At 33.2% G+C, this 20178-nt stretch overlaps 2 protein-coding genes across 2 annotated transcripts; both read left to right on the top strand.

The window, feature by feature from the left end:
• Positions 1–3572: 3572 nt before the first annotated feature.
• On the top strand, positions 3573–18596 carry LOC134272421 (inhibitor of nuclear factor kappa-B kinase subunit epsilon-like). Its single transcript, XM_062754655.1, has 18 exons — positions 3573–3745; positions 4405–4533; positions 4870–4999; positions 5275–5365; positions 10173–10263; positions 10389–10546; positions 10669–10779; positions 10903–11082; positions 11343–11569; positions 11807–11963; positions 12383–12548; positions 12926–13035; positions 13204–13320; positions 13457–13555; positions 14047–14140; positions 14247–14329; positions 16260–16331; positions 17621–18596. Exons 1-18 carry the CDS (start codon positions 3650–3652, stop codon positions 17670–17672), a joined length of 2163 nt encoding a protein of 720 aa, XP_062610639.1. The 5' UTR covers positions 3573–3649; the 3' UTR covers positions 17673–18596.
• Positions 5832–9989, top strand: LOC134272413 (uncharacterized). The gene is made up of 5 exons (XM_062754644.1): positions 5832–6901; positions 7019–7171; positions 7467–7635; positions 7894–8196; positions 9036–9989. Exons 1-5 carry the CDS (start codon positions 6169–6171, stop codon positions 9325–9327), a joined length of 1650 nt encoding a protein of 549 aa, XP_062610628.1. The 5' UTR covers positions 5832–6168; the 3' UTR covers positions 9328–9989.
• Positions 18597–20178: the final 1582 nt, after the last annotated feature.

Consider the following 20178-nt stretch of genomic DNA (forward strand, 5'->3'; position numbering starts at 1 on the left):
ATATATATATATATATATATATATATATATATATATATATATATATATATATATATATATATATATATATATATATATATATATATAGACATACAAGTATAGTATACATGCATCACAAGCACTAGTTGAAATAAATATATAATGTTTCCTATTTTATCTCCACAGAATCATTCACCTAAAAAAGAATATGGTTTTGACTCACCAAGTCTGATATATACACTGAACCAAACTTCTAAGTGTTCACCTAACATTTTTTAAGTTTTAAAGAACAAATGCATACAATAAATAATTTCTTTAATTCATGGTTAATGATGCATATTTAAGTTCGATGTTGCGTAAATTTCATGTAAGTATCTCGTCAGAATTTTAAGCAAAGTGTCAAGGAAATGATGTACCCTCAAAATGAAAATTCACACAAAAAATCTCTATGGAGTAAGACTTCACTCGCTCTAATTACTACAAGACAATCTTTACTGTTGGATACCATGTACCCCTGAATAGGAGATTGACCCATCTACTGCCACAACTACTGCATAGATCTTGCCAAACCGTTGAAATTGTGTGGCAGGGGGGAGGGGCATTCCTGATAAAAATCCCAAATGTGTTCAATGAGATTCAGATCCGGGAATTTGACAGTGTATCATCACACAGATGCCTTTTGGTCAATATCCTAGGGTGTTTAGCACGTAAGTGCACCGCTTTAAGGATGATTCAGACTGCTTGAGCTGGTATTAGACTGTCACAAGCACCAATTTCTTATCATTTTCATACGATTGAAATTGTTTGTTTTGATGTTTCTAAGATTATTTCAGGACAATTTAACACATTTTGAACCTGGTGTGACGCGAATATTTGGCCTCAGATGAAGATCAAGGTCACTTCCGGTTTGCTTAAATTTTGTCCAAAACTTTCAAATTGTGATAAATTGGCGATGAAAAAATATGCACATCCTATAGAAAAATGTGTTTGAATGGTTTTGATACTGGTTGTTAATTTTTAAAAGTAATATCAAAGACAATTAAACGCTAAAATAAAAATGAGTAAAACGTGGTGCAAGGATGGTCCAGATATCAACACTCCAGCGGCTCTCCCTTCATTATCAGTGGTCATTTTGCCAATGTTTTGTGTTTTTTAGTGAAACCAGTTTTCAAAATTTGATAATGATCACAAAAAGATGCTAATTACACGAAACACGTACCACAAAGTACAGATTTATTGTTTTTAAGCTTCGTCACGGAACATTGGTTTTCATAGGTGATCTTTTATTTTCTTTCTACAATTGTTGAGAAGATTCATTTGTTGTAATAATTTGAAAATATCATACCATTTTGTAAAGTATTTTTTAAATAAATACATTTATTAAAGTGAACACTTAGAAGTTTTGTTAAGTGTATACCATGAAAACAGAGTTAGACATTCCTAAAATTCTTTCAAAAGGTCATGCCATGGAAACTGCTGAAATTTTTTTTTTCTGGCTATTCCACATTATTCAGTCTTACTAGTCACCATCTAATCCTATTGTACACAATTAACAACTCCAATTAACTTGATACCATTCAATAATGAAGCAAAACATGCCTGCCTTTGAATTCCCTCCATTTTATTTAAAAAGAGGATGTAAATGACTGAGCATGCTCACAAATGCCCAATGGATAATCCTAGATCTTCTGGTGACATTCTGGCAATACTGCCAGAAAGTTTTCTTCTGGCAGTATTCCCAGAATGTCACCAGAAGTTGTTGCAGCTAGCGGTGATATTTCACTAACCCAAAAAGCTTAATTGTTTCTGGTGACAAAAATGTGTTGCTGCAATGTTGCCGCAATATAGCAGTAATATTGCTGCAATAATTTTACTGTGGTAAGGGTAGTCAATTTGTTGCAATAGAATGAATTGAAAATATGATTATAAACCTTCTTTTATTTAGTGTATTGAAAGGAAATTAAGAACAGATTGAATGAAATATTTCATTCAAATTTAACTAATATATATAATGACTATTTCTCTTTCATGCAAATCAAGGAATTATGTCGAAGGACTCTTTCGACAAAGTTACGCATTGATAATTTTATTATCGAATGACTAGTTTGAAATATTGAAATCGTCTTCAGTTCCCTTTTGCATATACCATATCTTGTGCACATATTTAATCTGTTAACTCTTCTAATATGTACAAACCTACAATTAGTTCTCTGGTAAAATTCTTTTACAAATGATTATGTGCAGCTTACTTGAGATAAATGATACAATACTCTCAAGATTTTCATATCCTTACTATAATAGATGTTCAAGTTATCTCTCCCTAACCTTCTACTCAATGATTTTATGCAAATTCTCAGTAAACGTCAATTAGGTACAGGCTTTATACTATATAAGTCTTCATGCAATTGATTGTAAATCAAAAAGCCTTGAGAGCTAGTCATCAATTACTTTGTGATACTGAATTCCATTCACTAATCAGAGTGATACACAGTCCAACGATACCTTTTTAAAATGGCCACTCAAACAAAGGCTACTCAAACTTTGAAAGAGAATATGCTCAATGGAGATATGGTATCTCGAAAAAACACTTTTCTTTATAAAATCATGGACTGTAAAGTTTTTTTGCTTTTATCAGTGATAGTGCAGACACCAAATATTGAAATCGTCTTCAGTTCCTTTTTGCATGTACCATATCTTGTGCACATATTTATTCTGTTAAAGACTTCAAATATTTTCAAACCTACAATTAGTTCTGGTAAAATTCTGATAAAAATCTGGAAATGAAATGGGGATATCAACAATTCGAATAGGTGATATCACATTTTTCCAGTAAAACTAGTACCAAAACGGCGCATCATGCCTGTACTGCATCAAATATTTGAATATTCATACTTAGTCCATGATTAGGACTACCATACAAAAATAAATCAAGTTCATCAATCTGATCACAATCAATAATATTTTGTATTGTTTGGAAAAGTACATTAATTAGAGAAGTATATTTCGGACAAGCAATGAAAAAATTATGAGCATCTTTTCAAACTTTTCAAATTACAAAGGAACAACTTTCAGCCAAAATATTGTCTTTTAATTATATGATTTTAGCATTCATAAAAAAGGGAAATGCTACACAAGCAAGAAAGGGGAAAATGACTTTATAGTGATATTTTCCCTATTGGGGGGGTTCTACTTTTAATTCGATTCAATTCAAAATATTTAAAGAGACTTAGAGATTCGGAGGGGGGGGGGGTATTTGGGAAAATATTCTTCTACATACATCACCCATCCCCGAGTTAATGTCAACTGAGATGTAAAGGAAATTTGGAAGAAAGCGTCAACAAAACTTTGTCTTCTCCACCATTCTCTTCATGATATCATTTAACATGTTTAAAATGAGACATTAAATTAATTTTTATTCCAAAAAATAAAGACTTGAAAACAATCGAAGAAGAATTTACAGTTTTACGTATGTCGTGGAGGGTGTAAATTAACCTCAGCCTTGAATTTATTCGCAGAAATCGTTTTAAAATTTAGTACTATAAATCTCATCGCAATTTTGGGAAATCCCCACTTTCTATTTTAAGACATTATCGGTAGAAGTAATTTCCCTTTATTGAAAGATGGAGGACAGACAATTTAAGACTAAATTATACCTTTAAATTATGATAAAATGAATGTGTATCGTGCTACTGAGAATTATGTATATAAAACAGATGAATGTCTTGGACGGGGTGCCACAGGGGATGTGTACAGGGGCGTCCATAAGGTAGGGACTGAACATTCAGTCAGATGATTCTCTGATTCTACTTTCATTTTCATTTATGTGAAATCTGAACTGTGGTATAATAAAATACTTTGACAATGTAGATAGGAGACTATAAAATAAGGACATTTACTTCAATTTTCGAGAATTTTATTCTCCATTTATGGCTATATATAAGCCAATAAGGCAAATATTTAAAATTTGGCGATGAAAGGAGGGATACTTAAAATCCTAAACCAAATGGACCAGTTAAACCTGACATTTTTCTTGTGAAACATAGTCAGGTTTGAATGGATATTCACAAGCACTCCTCTCCACAATATAGGACACCCCATCCTTGCAATGCCAGAGGTCCCCTGGCTTATATCATAAAATAATTATGCTCTTACTTCTCTCATTGAGAAGCACCAATCAAATTAAAGCTTTCAAAAATAATTAAATAAGGATTCAGTTGACACCTTAAATGCACATGTTACAAATTGTTTATTATAAAATGGATTGAATTGATTGGTTGAGAGATGAGAAAAACAATCAAGATTTGTAATTTTTCCAAAAGATGTCACTATACATGACTCAGGAGTCAGGACCCCGGCTTGATACAGTGTACAACAATATATTAAATTTTTCTGATTTTTGTAATGTTCATGTTTTTATGTTGACAGGTTACAGGAGAACAATGCGCGTTAAAACTATGTGATCCACGCTATACCCAGCAACTACAGAGAGAGGTAGAGGCCATGAGACAGCTACAGCATCCCAACATCACAAAGTTCCATCAGCTGGAGCACGACGTAAGGACAAACAAACTAAAGACACTGAATGTTAGAACACCCCACCCCCTTAGAAAGCATTAACACAATGATTAGGACACCTGACTCCTTTAGATGACATTTGCTATCTGTACTAAATAATTCATTATGCGTTGTTGGTAAACTTTTGTACATTTTTGCCTTCTTTCTAAAATGGTTTAACCAATTTTAGAATAAAACAAAATCTAAATATTAAGAAAAACAAATTTTACTGAGTTTTGCTGGTCACACCCATTATTTAATGAAGTCAATGAAATGCTAATTTTGTAAAGCTACATTGTATAATTATAAGAGTTGGTTAATGACTTTTTCCAACAGAAGGAGACATCTAAACCTATCCTTGTTATGGAGCTCTGTGAGAAGGGGAACCTCCTGGAGCTGCTGCGAGACCCCGCTAACTCCTACGGTCTGGAGGAGGACGAATTCCTACGATTTTTTCGTCATCTGGGTTTGTTTTATTCAGTTAATTCTAAATAATGTTGCAGAATTTCAACATTAATTTGTGTTATATATTTTCATTTTATTCTTTGTTCTGTCATAGGAAGCTAATAAGTTAAAATCAAATAAAAGTGTCATGTGTAATAAAATTTTAACTTTTGAGCCAGGATATAAAAGAAAAAGCTGAGGAAGTCAAACAAAGTTCTCTCATATTGATTCAAAAGAGGAGGTTAATAAAATATTCTCAGTCACAATCTGTCAATAAACCTGTAAAATAAATTTCAGTGTCCGGAATGAAACATCTTCGCCAAAATGGATTTTCCCACCGAGACATAAAACCAGGCAACATTCTGGTGTATGTTGCAGACGATGGCAGGTAATGGTATATGAATATGAAATTTAATCAAGGTTAACAGATTCTTCAGGCATTTAGTCTAAAATCATTATATGTGACTCGCCATGAGATTTTTGGCCCAAATGCGGCAAAACGTAATAATGAAAAAAACGTCACAATCAACGTTTACAAAAAAGCGTGAATTTCGCGCACTTGTTAAAATAATTGCAGGATGAATTTAAATTGTGTAATGTTTAAAGACTTTTTATATAAACAAAAATAATAAGAAAATCGATCTTATTTTGATTTAAAATATTATTGAAAGTTTTCGAGGGAAAAAATCGAGATTATTTAGAGTTATTCCCCGTAAGACTAACTCTTCTTTAGTTTCCGAGTTGTTGGTGTAAACAATCATGGCGTCTCGAGAAATGAGGGAGATTTAAACTGAATAGAATCGCCGGAATGGAAAGCTGCAGCCAACAAGTGCAGTTTCTAATGCAAGTACAATCCCCCCGGAAATAGTAGAAAACGAAGATGAAGAATTTGTAAACGAAATAAATCGAGTGAATGACCTATATTTTGGAAACTTGTCAAACACATCGGATGTCGACCCAGAATATCACTCTGATAACGCAGAGAGCTCTGACGAAAATGAAAGCGATGGAGAAATAGAAGATCGAGAAAATTTAGTACCAATAGAGCAGAGTGAGGTAGATAAGAATGAAATTGACCAATTTCAAAAGTTTAATTCTAAAACATGCGGTTGTTCTCGACTCTACGGAAAACCATGTAGTGAGGTCGTCGATTTAGAATCTTTGCTTGAATACAGAAACACGTGCCTGGAAATGAACAAGGAGGAACTAGATATGATGATCAAAGTGCAATTATTTCACCATCGGCGAAATGACAAAGTTACTAGTGCAAAGAAACATAGATCAAAAGAAAGGGAGAGAATTAGACAAGAATATTTTTTTAATGGACATCAAGTGTGTAGAGAAACATTTGCGTTTTGCCATGGAGTTTATAGGAAGACGGTGGACGCGCTTGCTCGTTCCCTTGATAAGGATGGACTCGCTCCTAGAATTCATGGAAACATTGGTAAACATCCAAAGCATGCCCTCACTGTAAATGATGTTCAATCTGTAAAAGATTTTCTAACATCTTATGGAAACAAGTTTGGTTTACCATTACCAGGAAGACTGCCAAACTACAGAGATTGTAGAGCTATAGTGTTGCCCTCTGATAAGACCAAGGCTGATATACATCAGGACTATTTGTTAGCTGCAGAGAGTCTACATTTGAGAAAGATATGTTTGTCAGAATTTAAAAGAGTTTGGCTGAATACATGTCCACATGTTCTAATTAGCAAGCCTTCAACAGACCTATGTTATAAATGCCAATCCTATGTGAATATCCTGATTCATGGTGGCAATATGACAGAAGAGGAAAAGGAGCAACATCTTGAGAAATACACAGCTCATGTTAAAAAATCAAAGATGCAGAGGGATTATTACAGAAGGCAATGTGAAGTTTCTAAAACTAGCTTTTCTGCTCTTCCAAATGAGAGAAAAACCAGAGGTAACAATTTATTATATGATTCAAGTAATATTGTTTGAAATTAGTTAATCATTTATGCATTAGTTCTGTTAAATTAGTGATTTTTCTTAATCAATTGGCTATTGATATTTTCCCCAGGTCAGCCCATCTGTTCTTTGGAGGGAACTCAACATTACAGTTTTGATTATGCCCAGCAAATACATTATCCACATTATGCGCAACAGGTTGGTCCTTTGTTCTTCAAAACCCCACAGAAATGCCAGTGTTTTGGAATCTGTTCAGAGGGTTCAGGTAATTTTTAGAACGTCAAACACAAGACTACAATAGTCTAATTGATTTTTTAGCGTTACTCTTTTAGTTCAATGATAGAAACTAAAATTCATAGATTCATGTACAAGTTTACTACTACTAGTCTAACAAATTTAATTTATAAAACAGACTAGGCAGTGCATTTAATTGGCTAATACATGCAACCTGTAAATTTAGAATTACATTTTTAGAAATGCACCTTTTCATAAAAAAAAATTGAAGTAAAAGAATAATTAACTTTTTCAGTGCAAACATTTTTTTGTGAACTTTTATCCAGGATCACAGATATTTTACTTGATTGATGAGTCTCAGCATTCTGGAAAGGGGGCAAACTCTGTTGCCAGTATGATTCACCACCATTTTCAACATAAAGGTTATGGAGAAATGAATTTACAACTCCATATGGACAACTGCACTGGTCAAAATAAAAACAACACTGTTATTGGGTATGTATTTCCAATCCAACTGTCTATATTTTAACTACCATTTGTGTGGGTGGTATTTTTGTAAAATTAATACAATAGGTGTCTTCATGTCAAATACATCCATGTTTACATGTGGTACATGTAATGAAATACACTGGCAAAATTATTTTCAATTCATTTGCTCTCTTTGATTAGTTTAGTTTCATAATGAAGTTCTTTTAGAAGTGCATTTAGAGATCTTGTCTCTTTTGAATTTTATTTTAAAAGAATGTCTTGTAGATATGGGATGTGGCGAGTTATGACCGGCAGACATATGACCATTGAGTTTTCTCTGATGGAGGCAGGCCATACAAAGTTTCATCCCGACTGGCATTTTGGGCTCTGGAAGGTGAAATGGCGAGGAACAACTGCAGAGAATCTAGAGGAAGTGGCCAAATCTGTTGCTCATTCATCTAGGAATAACCATAATATTCCCCAGCTTGTAGAGGATCCCCAGTATCCAGTCATTTTCTATGACTGGAGCACGTTTCTCAAGCAGTACTTCAAGCCAATACCTCAACTCAAGCAGTATCATCATTTTCGGTATGCATTATATTGCCTGTGTTTTTTAGCAATTAATTTATTGGAGGTTGAGTTATCACAGAACAACAAATGCACAGAGAGGCATAGATAAGATCTTCAAGTATACTGTAGACATACTTTTTTCCACGCTGTCATAATTCTGCGGAATCTTGATTTTTGTTTAATCTGCAGGTAGAAAATCATGTGGATTTCTTAACTGTCCCTATATATACCTTACATGTTTATTAAGTATGCTTTGACAAATTTCCGTGAAAAATTTGTGACCGGGTACATACCGTAAATTAATACCATACGAAAAAAGTACTTCTATGGTATTATATTTTTTTTCATTTTATTTAATTTGGTCTGAATTTCATGACTTTAGTAAAACCAGCGATTTTCAGACCAAAACATCAAAATTAATTTAGTATTTTTCTTTATACATGATTATCTTATTAAATATATATATTTGGTGTTTGTTTGTCATATATTCTTTTATTTTCTTATGCTTGTATAATTTATCCCTCAATTAAAAATCTTTATGTTGTCAAATTAAAGAAAATACATGAACATGTATACAAAAAAAAAAAATCCCCAAAAGCAAACACCAAATACATCAGATTTAAGCCCATGTTGACAAATGCAAATTTTAAGTATAAGGTTATGAAGAATTCTGTTAGCATTGAATTTTGAAAATTTTTGTATACATGTATGCTGCTAAAAACAGAACTGAAAAGAAATTCTTAACTAATTCTAACTGCCATGACTGTGCTCCTTCAATATCTTTTGCATTAAGGTGTAGATAAATATATTTAAAAAACAATATATGTTGGAAGATCTAACATCTTTGACTTTTGCAGCATGACACATGAACATCCTGGAGTAGTCCATCTACGAAAGTATGCTGGAGATGAAGAAATTACTGTCAACATCCTGAAACACAAAGATTTCAGGTTTCCAAACATGGATGCCTCTCTTCCAACTGTTATTAAAGTATGTGGCCTTGCCGCACAGCGACAGTGGTATTTATACGACGAGGTGGCCCCATACTGTGCCAGTCATGAGGCATGTCCCCGCCCAAGTGTACCAAAACCATCAGCCATAAAAGTTGAACAGAAAGTGAAATTAGGAAAGAGAAAATGTGCAAATTAACATTGTAACAAATCAATGTAATTTACATGCTGTCATGGATGTCAAGAGTTTGATTTTATCTAGTTCTTAAAACTGTTATATTCTGTTGTATTAATTTGATCAAACAATATGTGTTTCAGAATGAAATGACATCTATTTCAAATTGTGTTACTTCATTGCTTTAATGTAACTTTAATGTCGCAGAAATCACCAATATCAGATAAAGCAAGATGTGTTCATGAAACACTATGTACCCAGTGGTCCCTAATTTTGAAAAAACTATTTTTAGTATATAGGTCACAGTCAAGGTCACAAGGTCATTAACCTTGGTGTCATTTGAAAAAACTTAATTTAGTGGAGTACGCATAGAAAGTATGAAGTTTCTATCTCGTATTGTTAAAGATGTATTGCAAAGGTTCAAAAAGACTATTTTTAGCAAATACAAGTAGGTCACAGTCAAGGTCACAAGGTCATTGACCTTGGTGTCATTTGAAAGAGCTTGGCTACTGGAATATGCATACCAAATATGAGGTTTCTATCTCTCATGGTTCAAAAGTTATGGCAAAGGTTAATATTTAAAGATAGACAGGACAAAATCAGTATGCGCCCCTGATTTACCGATCCGGGCGCATAACAACCAATTAGTAAAGTCCAATTTTCTTGACAATGAATAGGGATATCAAAGAAAAAACAACAGATAGTTATTACTGGGGGTCATCTCTACTAGATAGTATAAAAATCTCATTTTCTCTCAGGTACCTCATTTGGGCCAAAATTCTCATGGCTTGTCACATATTATAAACCTTAATATTTGATAAACGTATGACTGCTAACATTCTTCTATGCTCATTCATTTCCTGTTGTAGTCATGTCTACAAGCTATCAGACTTTGGGACTGCTAAACCTCTGAAGGATGGAGATTTCTTCCAGTCTCTCGTAGGAACGGAGGAGTATCTGGTATGGATAATCAAGAATTAATCCTGTTGTATTTATGTATTGATTTACTAGATGAGAACTTTGAATTATTTTTGCAAAGTTCAGTTTAATGAAACTTAAATTGACAGTTTTGATCAACTTTTCAGCATCCTGACATTTTTAAAGCTGCCTTCATTGATCGCTATCGTCCACGAGAGTTTGATATCTCTGTTGATTTGTGGAGTCTGGGGGCCACCCTGTATCATGCCGCCACTGGGAAGGTCCCCTTCCAACCCTATCATGGGCGCGGGGACAAATATACCATGTAAGCTTACCAACATTTCCTTCTAAAAGAAATTTTTGTCTTAATTCTTGCATATTTCACTAATTTTTAACAAAGTAAGAAAAAATAAATTTTGAGACTGATTAGCATTATTGTGCTTTTAGGTTTCAGATGATCTCAAAGAAGGACCCGGGTGTTATTGCTGGAGAGCAGATTTCAGCAACTGGGTCCATTATCTGGTTCAAAGAACTGCCCAAAACCTGCATGTTTTCAAAGTGAGTTTATTATATTAAAGGTCACTTTGACTCCATCTGCCAAAAAATATTTTTGAGTAGCAGTATTTATAAGTTGAAACTTTTCTTAGCCCATTGCATGAGTGCTGCCGTACTTTTTTACAGATACCTCAAGGACACATTGACAGAGTATCTAGTAAAACTTCTGGAGTGCCAGACACACAGGATGTGGACGTTTGATGGATTTTTTGTTGCTGCAGATGATCTCCTCCAGAAACATAAGCTACATTTGTTCTCTGTGGTGGACTCACAGCTTTATCATATCTACATGAACCCAGATAGCAAGTAAAGAGTTCTTGTGGGATTTTAACATTACACATGTACTGTATATACAGTTTAAACATCGTCAATACAATACATATCTTGAAGTGATTCGGAAGTCCCAAGCATGTTTTCTTTAAATTGTTTTACTCTCAATATCTCAAATTTATTGTCTATCGAAAAACAAATTTCTTAATCCCATCTAGTATGAGAGAGCCAGGTTTGACTGTAGTTTACTTACACTCAAATTTATTGATTCAAATACTTTTCCTGAATTATTGCAGATTTGATGACTTACAGAAATGTTGCCAGGAGCAGACGTTTACACAAATCAAATCACCCTATTTTCTTCTTCACAACCATGATCTGGGAGAATCCATCTCCTTAGATGACTCTGTGGAGTCCTATCCCATGACATCAGCTGACGAACCAATAATAGCCCTACCCCTACAGGAGGGGACATCCCTCACCACAAAAACATCCACCGACTTCATTGTGTCTCTTGTTGAAGGTTATTAATGTAAAAATCTTGTATGGGCCAAATAAAGCTTATACTTCATTTTTATTTACAACTTATTTCAGAGGATTGTTTTAGTGAGTACCGTATATGCAGAGAAATACATTAATTTCTTACATTTAAGAAGCATAAGTCTTGTGTTCCTTAGACATATCCATAGAAACATACATGTATATAACACAAACTTTTGTCTCTCAGACCTAGAATATTAAAGTTTTACATTTATTACAGAACTGACTGTGGAGTTCGCGAGTGATGACGTGTCGACTCGAGATGATGATTACCGTACAGCTCGCTCTATGTGTGTCACCACGGCCATGATATATAAAGCTGTTACCCAGGCCGCGTCTGCTCTTCAGCTGCTGAGTAGTACGTCAAGGGACTGCAGGTATTGGAGGGGGACTCCTTATATCATTGTAACTAAATCTGCATGTATGTCTGTGAGCTTTGGTTTTTGAAAAACTTATGCGAAGATTTGATCAACATTTTTCCAGAGAAGTGAATCGGGAAATTTGATATGGGATAGTGAATGGAATATTTGGTTGTGGCGATAGTGAGAGAAGTTTTTAATGAAAGTAATACCAAAAAAATAATTCCCTTAATTTTTGTAATAAGACAAATCTAAGGTGATTCACAATTTGAAAAAACAACAAAAATTGTACATGTATATGTATACAGTATACAATATTTGTTTTGAAAAATTTAAGTACTGCTTTCAAAGCTTTGCATATATTTGAAATGTTGATGTTTTTAAGCAAAGAAAACATATCTTTTGATGATAGATTTAAAAGTATCTTTTTTTTGTAGATATGAAGTACGACAGAAGTATAAATCCCTGAGGAGCAGTGTGAGGACCTTAGAGGACCGATACACAGACATCAAACAAATCGTAGACACGGATCACAAGAAATCGACAGCGTTATTTACTACCATTACAGAGGACGGAGATATCGCTGACGACAACTTTGAACAGGTTTGTTTTTCATGGTTTTACACCTTCATGCATAAAATGGTACGAGTGCATGTAGCAACTTTTTTAAACTGAAAATTGAAATTCAAACATTTCAAACATTGATGAATGTAAAATTAATGATAAAGACTTCTCCCTTTATATGCCCACAATAGTCAATTGAAATGAGCCAACTGTATAAATTGAATTATCTGAATTAATGAAATACAGGTTGGAAGCAAAGAAAATACATTTTTCAGCTATGAGATATCCATCATGAACTATTTGGATTTCCTGTAATTTTTAGTGAAAAGGACAAAATGTGCAATTATTTTGATTCAATTTTTTATCAATTTTGACATATTCCATAGAATAAGTTAAAAGTTCATTGTGTCTTTCAGATCAGCAATAAGCTAGATTCCTGTACATCTTTGCTGGAAGTTTGTAAAGAAAAACACAAGAAACTGGATGAGTTGACCAAAATCATGAATTCCATTACTCAGGAAAATATGTGAGCATGATTTCTTTACTTGAATCAAAGTAATTTTTAAGTGGATATATTTCTCAGAAGTTGCTTTTGAAATTGTTAAAGCTTAAACAAATTCCTTGCAATTGCACACTATATATATTTATATGTTATTGTATTTGAGACTGAGAGAAACTTTTCTTCTGTGTTCAGAAAGGCAATGGTTGAGAGAACATTCAAACAGATGATGGAGATATTGCAGAAGTTCTCAGACTACCGTAAATTACCGCGACTAAATTACCACGACAAGAAACTCTACACATTTGACAAGTGAGGGTCATCATTATTAATATCATTTAATTTTGAAAAGAAATAAAAAGTTTTTGGAACATTATTTTGATATTCATTTTACTAGGTTATGTATATCACATCCTATAAAATATCTATAAACAATTTTTTTGGACAGGACATCAATATCCTTTCATTACCAGCGAGCTGTGTCTTACTTAAAGAAAGTTCAGCATTCCATGGCTGCCACATTTACAACATTTAGAAGATGGCACAGGTTTATATCATATCTCTTTTGAGTAAATTAGTATACAACTATATATGTATATGTGCATCAAGTATGGAACTTGCAAAATATTGTATGGTGGAATTTTTTTAGCAGGGTGCTAATTTTGGATAAATTTACATTTTTGTAGCAGTTTCAAAGTAGTCTACAAAAGTGCAACATTCTTTATGCTAATATAAGTGCAGGAAAGATAACTTTCATCAGTTTACTTAATTCCTCTTTGTGAGTCAATTAATATAACTTATTACAAGTCTTTCATGATTTGAGCTTTTTCAATGTATATATTATTACTTTTTAGTCCTTCTTCACATTTAACACATACATGTACCTTCGAGCAAGTGAAATGCCAAATTTAATCTGATATAAAAACCCAGCTATTATGATGTTCTAGTTGATAGTTTTAAGATGATCACTATTCAAAATGTGCACTAGATTATGTGCCCACTCCACATTCCTTGTGACATATCTATACATTTTGACAGTGCCTATATAAAAGTTTTGGAGGAACATGAAGAAGTGGACGCTGCTATGGCAGACATTACCAGACAACTACAGGAAGTGGTTAGTGAGGTCAAGGTCAGTCTCACTCTGAAGAGATTAGTGTCATAAAGTAAAACAGCATATACATCTCTCTAACTCTGATCTATTTAGTTCATTATCAAGTTTAATCTGTTTTGTCTAGGGACTGAAGGAATCTCCACCTCTGCCTTCCATATATAAGCCATCCATGAAACAGAGACATCTAGCACAGCAAGTGAAGAAAGGGTAATTATACATGTATTATTATTGAACATGGGATCTGCTGCCTAGGACAGGCCTTTCAAAATCTGCCGGTACCCGGTACTTTTACCCGGTTGGATTCATTCACGGTACTGGCCAGAATATTCAGTGGAGAAAAAATATCGCGTGAAAATACGATAGGCCCTACCATGTTTTACAAAAGTTGTGGTTACGTAGCTTTGTATTATTCTTAGTCCGTAATGGTATCTAATAACTTTTTGATTGGTTAGTCAAGAAGATCATTAAAGCGTTTGAATAAATGAAACAAAAGAGATTGCGCAACGCGTCTTATAGATCTTTTCGAAAACGAAAGTAGATTTCGATATCAAATTCCATCGTCACTGATTTTGACAAAATGACTATGAATATATTTTAAATAAATACGGCCCAAAAAAAATAAAAAATAGGAATCCAGGTATCAGAAATGAAAGTGTCAATTTAAAGCAACGGTAATGAGTTTCACAAAAGATTTTAAGACACAAGGAACTAGACCGCGGAAAGTCTTCAACACAACTGCCCGACAGATATAGACAGTTCTTTGACCACCTCTGTACATTTTAATAGCCTCAACTCTTCAAATTTAAGTGTCAAAATCCGCAGCTGACGATATAAATTACTTACAGTCTTAAATATCTGCAAATTTATGATGAAACAAAAGGACATAAAACAGAAACTATTTCTTTTGCCACACATTTAATCCTTTGATTCAGCAGTTTTCTAGTGGTCAAGAGAATTACCTTGCGGACATTTACTTTCTTCCCAATATTGTAACCATATCCAGTAAAGTGAGGGAGTCATATCTAAAAAAATTTTTGTCTCCAGTCTTGATGTCATCTTTGTCTAATTTACACATTTATATTATTTTATATGTACATGTACCAGTGCATGAAAAATATGCTGAATTTATTGGTTCATGCTATGCATCATGTAGTGCTTCTTCTAATTTTTTTTTTAAAATCTGATCTTTACTGTAGAACAGAAATGAATTTAATTTAATGCAAATACAATTTCATTTCTCTTTTATTAAAATTAAATTTTGAATTTTCATTTCCTTTCGTGACTCAATAATTTTTTTTATATTTAAAACAACACTTACAACTCAAACCTTGCAAAATATTTTTGAACAAATTTATATAAACAAATATAGCATAGAACTTAGAAGTTTTATCTAAATCTTATTGTTACTCTGCTCAAATAACTAATTTTTCTATGTAATTCCACCCATCCAGTCCTAAACTTCACATGTAATGTGTACTGACCAAAAACAAACTTTGAAAAATGGCATAAAAATAACACTGATAGCAGCATACTTCTATGTGTCTAGAAACCAGAAAATGCTGTCTGGTGGCTTCTAAATTTCAAAATTTTTCCAGGGGGGCATGCCCCCGAACCCCCCTAGCAGGCTCACGCCTTTGGCATTCGCCAAGTGGTACCTCCTATTTTTGATAAAGTACCACCTGGTTCAAATCTTTTTGAAAGCCCTGCAGGGAGGAATGAGCATCCCTTGTTTATCTGTCACACATTCAAAGTTGTCCTTTGATATGATGTGATGAATGGAAAAATAGACAATAAATGGAAATTAATGGTGCAACAATTTGTTTGAAAGGTGTCAGTCAACATTTGACCTTATGATAGATTTTGATAGTTTTTTTAAGGTCATTGAAGGTTTTTTTGGCAAACAAAGTCATTGAATCCACCTTAGATTTTGCAACTTTTAAATGTTGACTTCAAAAGGGATTTTGACATCCATCTATCATCAACTTGTTTATCAGTAGCTTGGCCCATTTTAGAAATATTTTGTATGTAATAAGAATAAAGAAAATAAAGGAGCATAAACCTTAAACAAACAGTTGGAGGTCTTCTGTTGTATTGACAGGATTATGTTTGAATTGAAACTTCTATATTTGACTTCCAGTGTGTCAGACATTAGTAAGGACATGAATGAGACAAAGCAGATAGCCCAGGAATCCAGGGGCCACATGGACAGGTAATTAACTTTACCGGTAATATCTCTAGAACTGCATGTCACACTTTCATTGTTTTAGTGTGATATATAAATACCACCTATATTTCTATGATTAGAAGGTTGGAATTAATATTATATCATTATTGTTGTTTTGAGGTCCATACTAGGATTTAGCCACCTGAAGAGTACAATTTTCGTATAACTTACTTCTAAAATAGCTACTAGTAAATCATCGTATTTACTGAAAATACAGCAATAATTGTTTTACATGTATATGATTCAATGATTAAATGAAACAAGCTCATGCCATCTTACTTCTTTACATTTGCTGAAGTCCTAGCCAAATACAATGAGAAAAGCAAGGTTAAATGAAAATGTCCAGTTATAGTCATTTAAATTTTTAAATTTACTTGTACTTTAGTTCCTATGAAAAAAAAGAGGAATGATGTTGAGCTTTTTTATAGGAATGATTTGGAAAGGTGAGGGAGGTTGGCATTTTCTGGGGGGAAAATGATGGCTGAAAAAAATTTTGAGTGGCACCCAGGAAGAGAAAATTTTCTTCACATCAAATTTTGTTTTGAGGGTTGGGGTGGGAGTTAAAGGTGCATTTTCTTGGGAAAAACAAGTGAAATAGCTTTTCCAAAACTATTTGCATCAATCGGTATTTTTTCAATATTGTTGGGCCTCATTCAGTCCAATGGATTATGGCTAATTGCAATGTGTAGAGTTTACATATTTGATATAAGAAAGCAGGGAGTATTTATATATTTTGAGATACCATGCAAAAGGAAAGTGATGATGTTGGTACTATACTAGTAGAAGTAGGTTTTTGAAAGTTTCTGAAACTACCTTCAGGTAGTGCATCAATTCTATACTTAGCATCACTGAACTTTTATCAATGTAATTTTGCATCATTAAAAGCTTGTTACAGTAAATACTTTTACAAATATGAACAATAGAAGTTTATAAATGTTCTTTTTCTCTGTCCTTGAAATAGTTAATGACAATTTCACAACAGAAAATTTTGACGTCCAAGTTGCAGCTCATATTGCTTTATTATATAAACACCTTTTTGTAATGAGAAATCTTGAAACAATAATTTATTCATGTGAAAACATATAAATTATACCCTTCTAAAAGTACACAAAGCCTTTTCAACCCAGTAAATATACATTGGAAATATAATTTTCTCCAAATTTAGGTTAATCTTTTAGAAAAAAATATCAACACAAAAATTTGTTATTGTTTTGTGATTTTTTATTGAATGAAAATTTCAGCTGGAGTATTTTTTTCAATTTATTTATTTACAGTTTAAAGTCTTTGATGGAAGAATTTGATGGAGAATTTGACCTGTCTAGCTGAACACGATCTGTTGAACCAGCCATTTTATTTGACTTAGGCCTATAATAGGCTGAGTTTTCAGACCTTTCCTTACAATCTGTGATACAATGTTTTAATAGAATGAATGATGATTTTTTTTTTCAATCTGTGCAGAATTATATTTTATACACATTGAGGGACCAATATATTTACATTTTGTTTCAATTATTTTTATGATTTAATCAGTATATTACATATATGTACACATGTATGTGGAATCAATTTTTACAATTTTTATTCCATGCTCCCCCTGTCTGACTGTTGTTGTGTGGACAGGAGGGAAATCTTTAGGGATGACATAACAGAAGTGCAGAACCATGATAAACTGATCAGCAATTTTTATACCCACTCCACAAAGGAGGGGGGATACTGTTTTACACTTGTGTTTTTGTCTGTCTGTCCAAATAACAAATCTTTGTTGCATTTTTCTCAGCAATTACTAACTGCAAATTCAAGTTTTAGCACAGTCTTTATTTAGGCATGCCATATGATGGGATTCATTTTTGTACAACTTTGATGTCAACTTCCTGTTTATCCCTCCATATGTGTCTTTCTGTAACTGTACTAGTGTATACACATCAGAGTGTAGGTTTTATTACTGAGCATTGGCCCAGAGTACATTTACTGTTCTGTAGCTTTTGTACATTTATATCATTATTTAATTCCCAGATGAAAATATTAAACCCCCAAAAAATTAACATAATGTGGAAAAAATCCGATTTTCTTTTTAATATTTTTATAGTGGGTCTAAATGATGTGATGGAACTCTGTTTTACAAGTGCGGCTTGCATAAAACTTTATGAATGATAAAATGTAATCCTAATGACTACCACTGTGGACTTTGTTTTACAAGTAAAGTTTGTTATGTATATATTAAAATAAAATCAGACAATGTGACATTCCATAGTAGGGTTGTCAATTTTTAGTAACTGCATGGTTACTTGCCTGGCCTTTCAGGTCAAGTTCTCAGTCTATATTTTTATAAAACTCAACATTTTAACCTATGATCCACATCTATCTTACCAGTCAGGTTCTTGTTCTTGTGAATGATTTGTAATTTTAGGACCTTTTTTTGGCATATAACATTGAATATAATAATCTAGCACTAATGTAAATTACTATTAATAGATAAGTGTGGTTGATTTCAGTTTGGGGGGAGGGGCACAGCCAAACATTTTCAGTTTTCAAGTACCAAAAATTGCTCAACAAGCAACAACAAAAAAGTCATCAAACATTTTATTGAGGGGACACAAGCACACATTAAATGTGTTTTCTATAGTACTCTATACATCGTCAAAATTATTGGCTCCCCCCACCACAGGTTCCTACGGCCATGCAACCTTAAAAGATGTAAGCACTTGTGCTACTTACGTATTAGTAAAAGAGACAATGCTATTATATAGTAAAACTTGTTTAGTACGAACACGGATATTGCGAATTCATGGATATAGTGAAGTTATCTTGGATCCCCAGCTATAGATACAAATTTAATGAGTACCTTATACGGATAAAACGAATTATGGATATAGCGAAGTAATTTCATAGGTCCCAGTGACTTCGTTATAACCGAAATGACATCTAAATCTCAAAAGGGAAAATAAAGTTCTTCCTCTATAAAAAAAAAAATATGTTTCTGAAACATTTATTTTGTGTAGTGAATGTTCTTCAGAAGAGGACAGTTCGATGCAATCTATTTTTTTTTCAAAATAAAAAATAAAATTAATCCTATTTCTTATAACAGAATATATTAGATTTTTTTATGAATTAATGGAAGTGGGTCCGTAGGATTGTTTGATGCAACTAAAAGTTAATTTCCTTTTGCCTGACTGATTGTATAGAAGATAAAAATTTAACTAAAGTCGTTCATATTGCTTATTGTGAGCACAAAAAGAAGGGAATACTGTCTTATAAAATATACATTGTAGACTAGTGTATACAAAAAAGTTAAGGATTATCAAATTAAACATACTAGTATTTAATTTTGTCGATTTTCCGGAAGTGCACGTGTTCACTTGGACAAGCTGAAATGCGTTGCTGAAGAATCTCTCATGCATGGTTAATTGGGTTCAGATCTGGAGAACGACTTTGCAAGTCCATGCACTGATTTTCACTTTTCAGGTCCTCATTTCGATTCGGGCTCTATGAGTTTATAAAGATCCAATCCTCCTGTCCTTTCTGACATAATTTATTTTATCAAATAAACTCTGCAATATGAGTAGTTTATTTGATAAAATAAATTATGTCAGAAAGGACACTCCCCGACAGTACCAATTAATCTAACAAAAGGATGAAGAATATCAAACCGGTATTTTAAAGCTGCCAGGGTGCAGATCAGTTTTGATATAACATTTAATGCCTGTCCAAATCATCACCGAACCTCCAACAAATCGGTAATGCACAGTAATACAACAATCGGCACATCTTCCCCCCTTTGCTCTCCAAACAAGTCTTCCGTTATCATGGAAGTAAACAAAATCACGACTCGTCT

Source organism: Saccostrea cucullata, unplaced genomic scaffold (genome assembly GCF_032062105.1).
Source record: "Saccostrea cucullata isolate Sc308-1 unplaced genomic scaffold, CSIRO_AGI_Scuc_v1 ctg415, whole genome shotgun sequence".
Taxonomy (NCBI): domain Eukaryota; kingdom Metazoa; phylum Mollusca; class Bivalvia; order Ostreida; family Ostreidae; genus Saccostrea; species Saccostrea cuccullata.

Excerpts from the sequence above, each read along its gene's own strand:
- LOC134272421 (XM_062754655.1), top strand. The coding sequence starts at position 3,650 with ATGAATGTGTATCGTGCTACTGAGAATTATGTATATAAAACAGATGAA. Across the intron at positions 3,746-4,404 it reads TGTACAGGGGCGTCCATAAG|GTTACAGGAGAACAATGCGC; the intron begins GTAGGGACTGAA and ends TTATGTTGACAG. Across the intron at positions 14,141-14,246 it reads AAGTGGTTAGTGAGGTCAAG|GGACTGAAGGAATCTCCACC; the intron begins GTCAGTCTCACT and ends TGTTTTGTCTAG.
- LOC134272413 (XM_062754644.1), top strand. The coding sequence starts at position 6,169 with ATGAACAAGGAGGAACTAGATATGATGATCAAAGTGCAATTATTTCAC. Across the intron at positions 7,636-7,893 it reads AAAAACAACACTGTTATTGG|ATATGGGATGTGGCGAGTTA; the intron begins GTATGTATTTCC and ends AATGTCTTGTAG. Across the intron at positions 8,197-9,035 it reads AAGCAGTATCATCATTTTCG|CATGACACATGAACATCCTG; the intron begins GTATGCATTATA and ends TGACTTTTGCAG.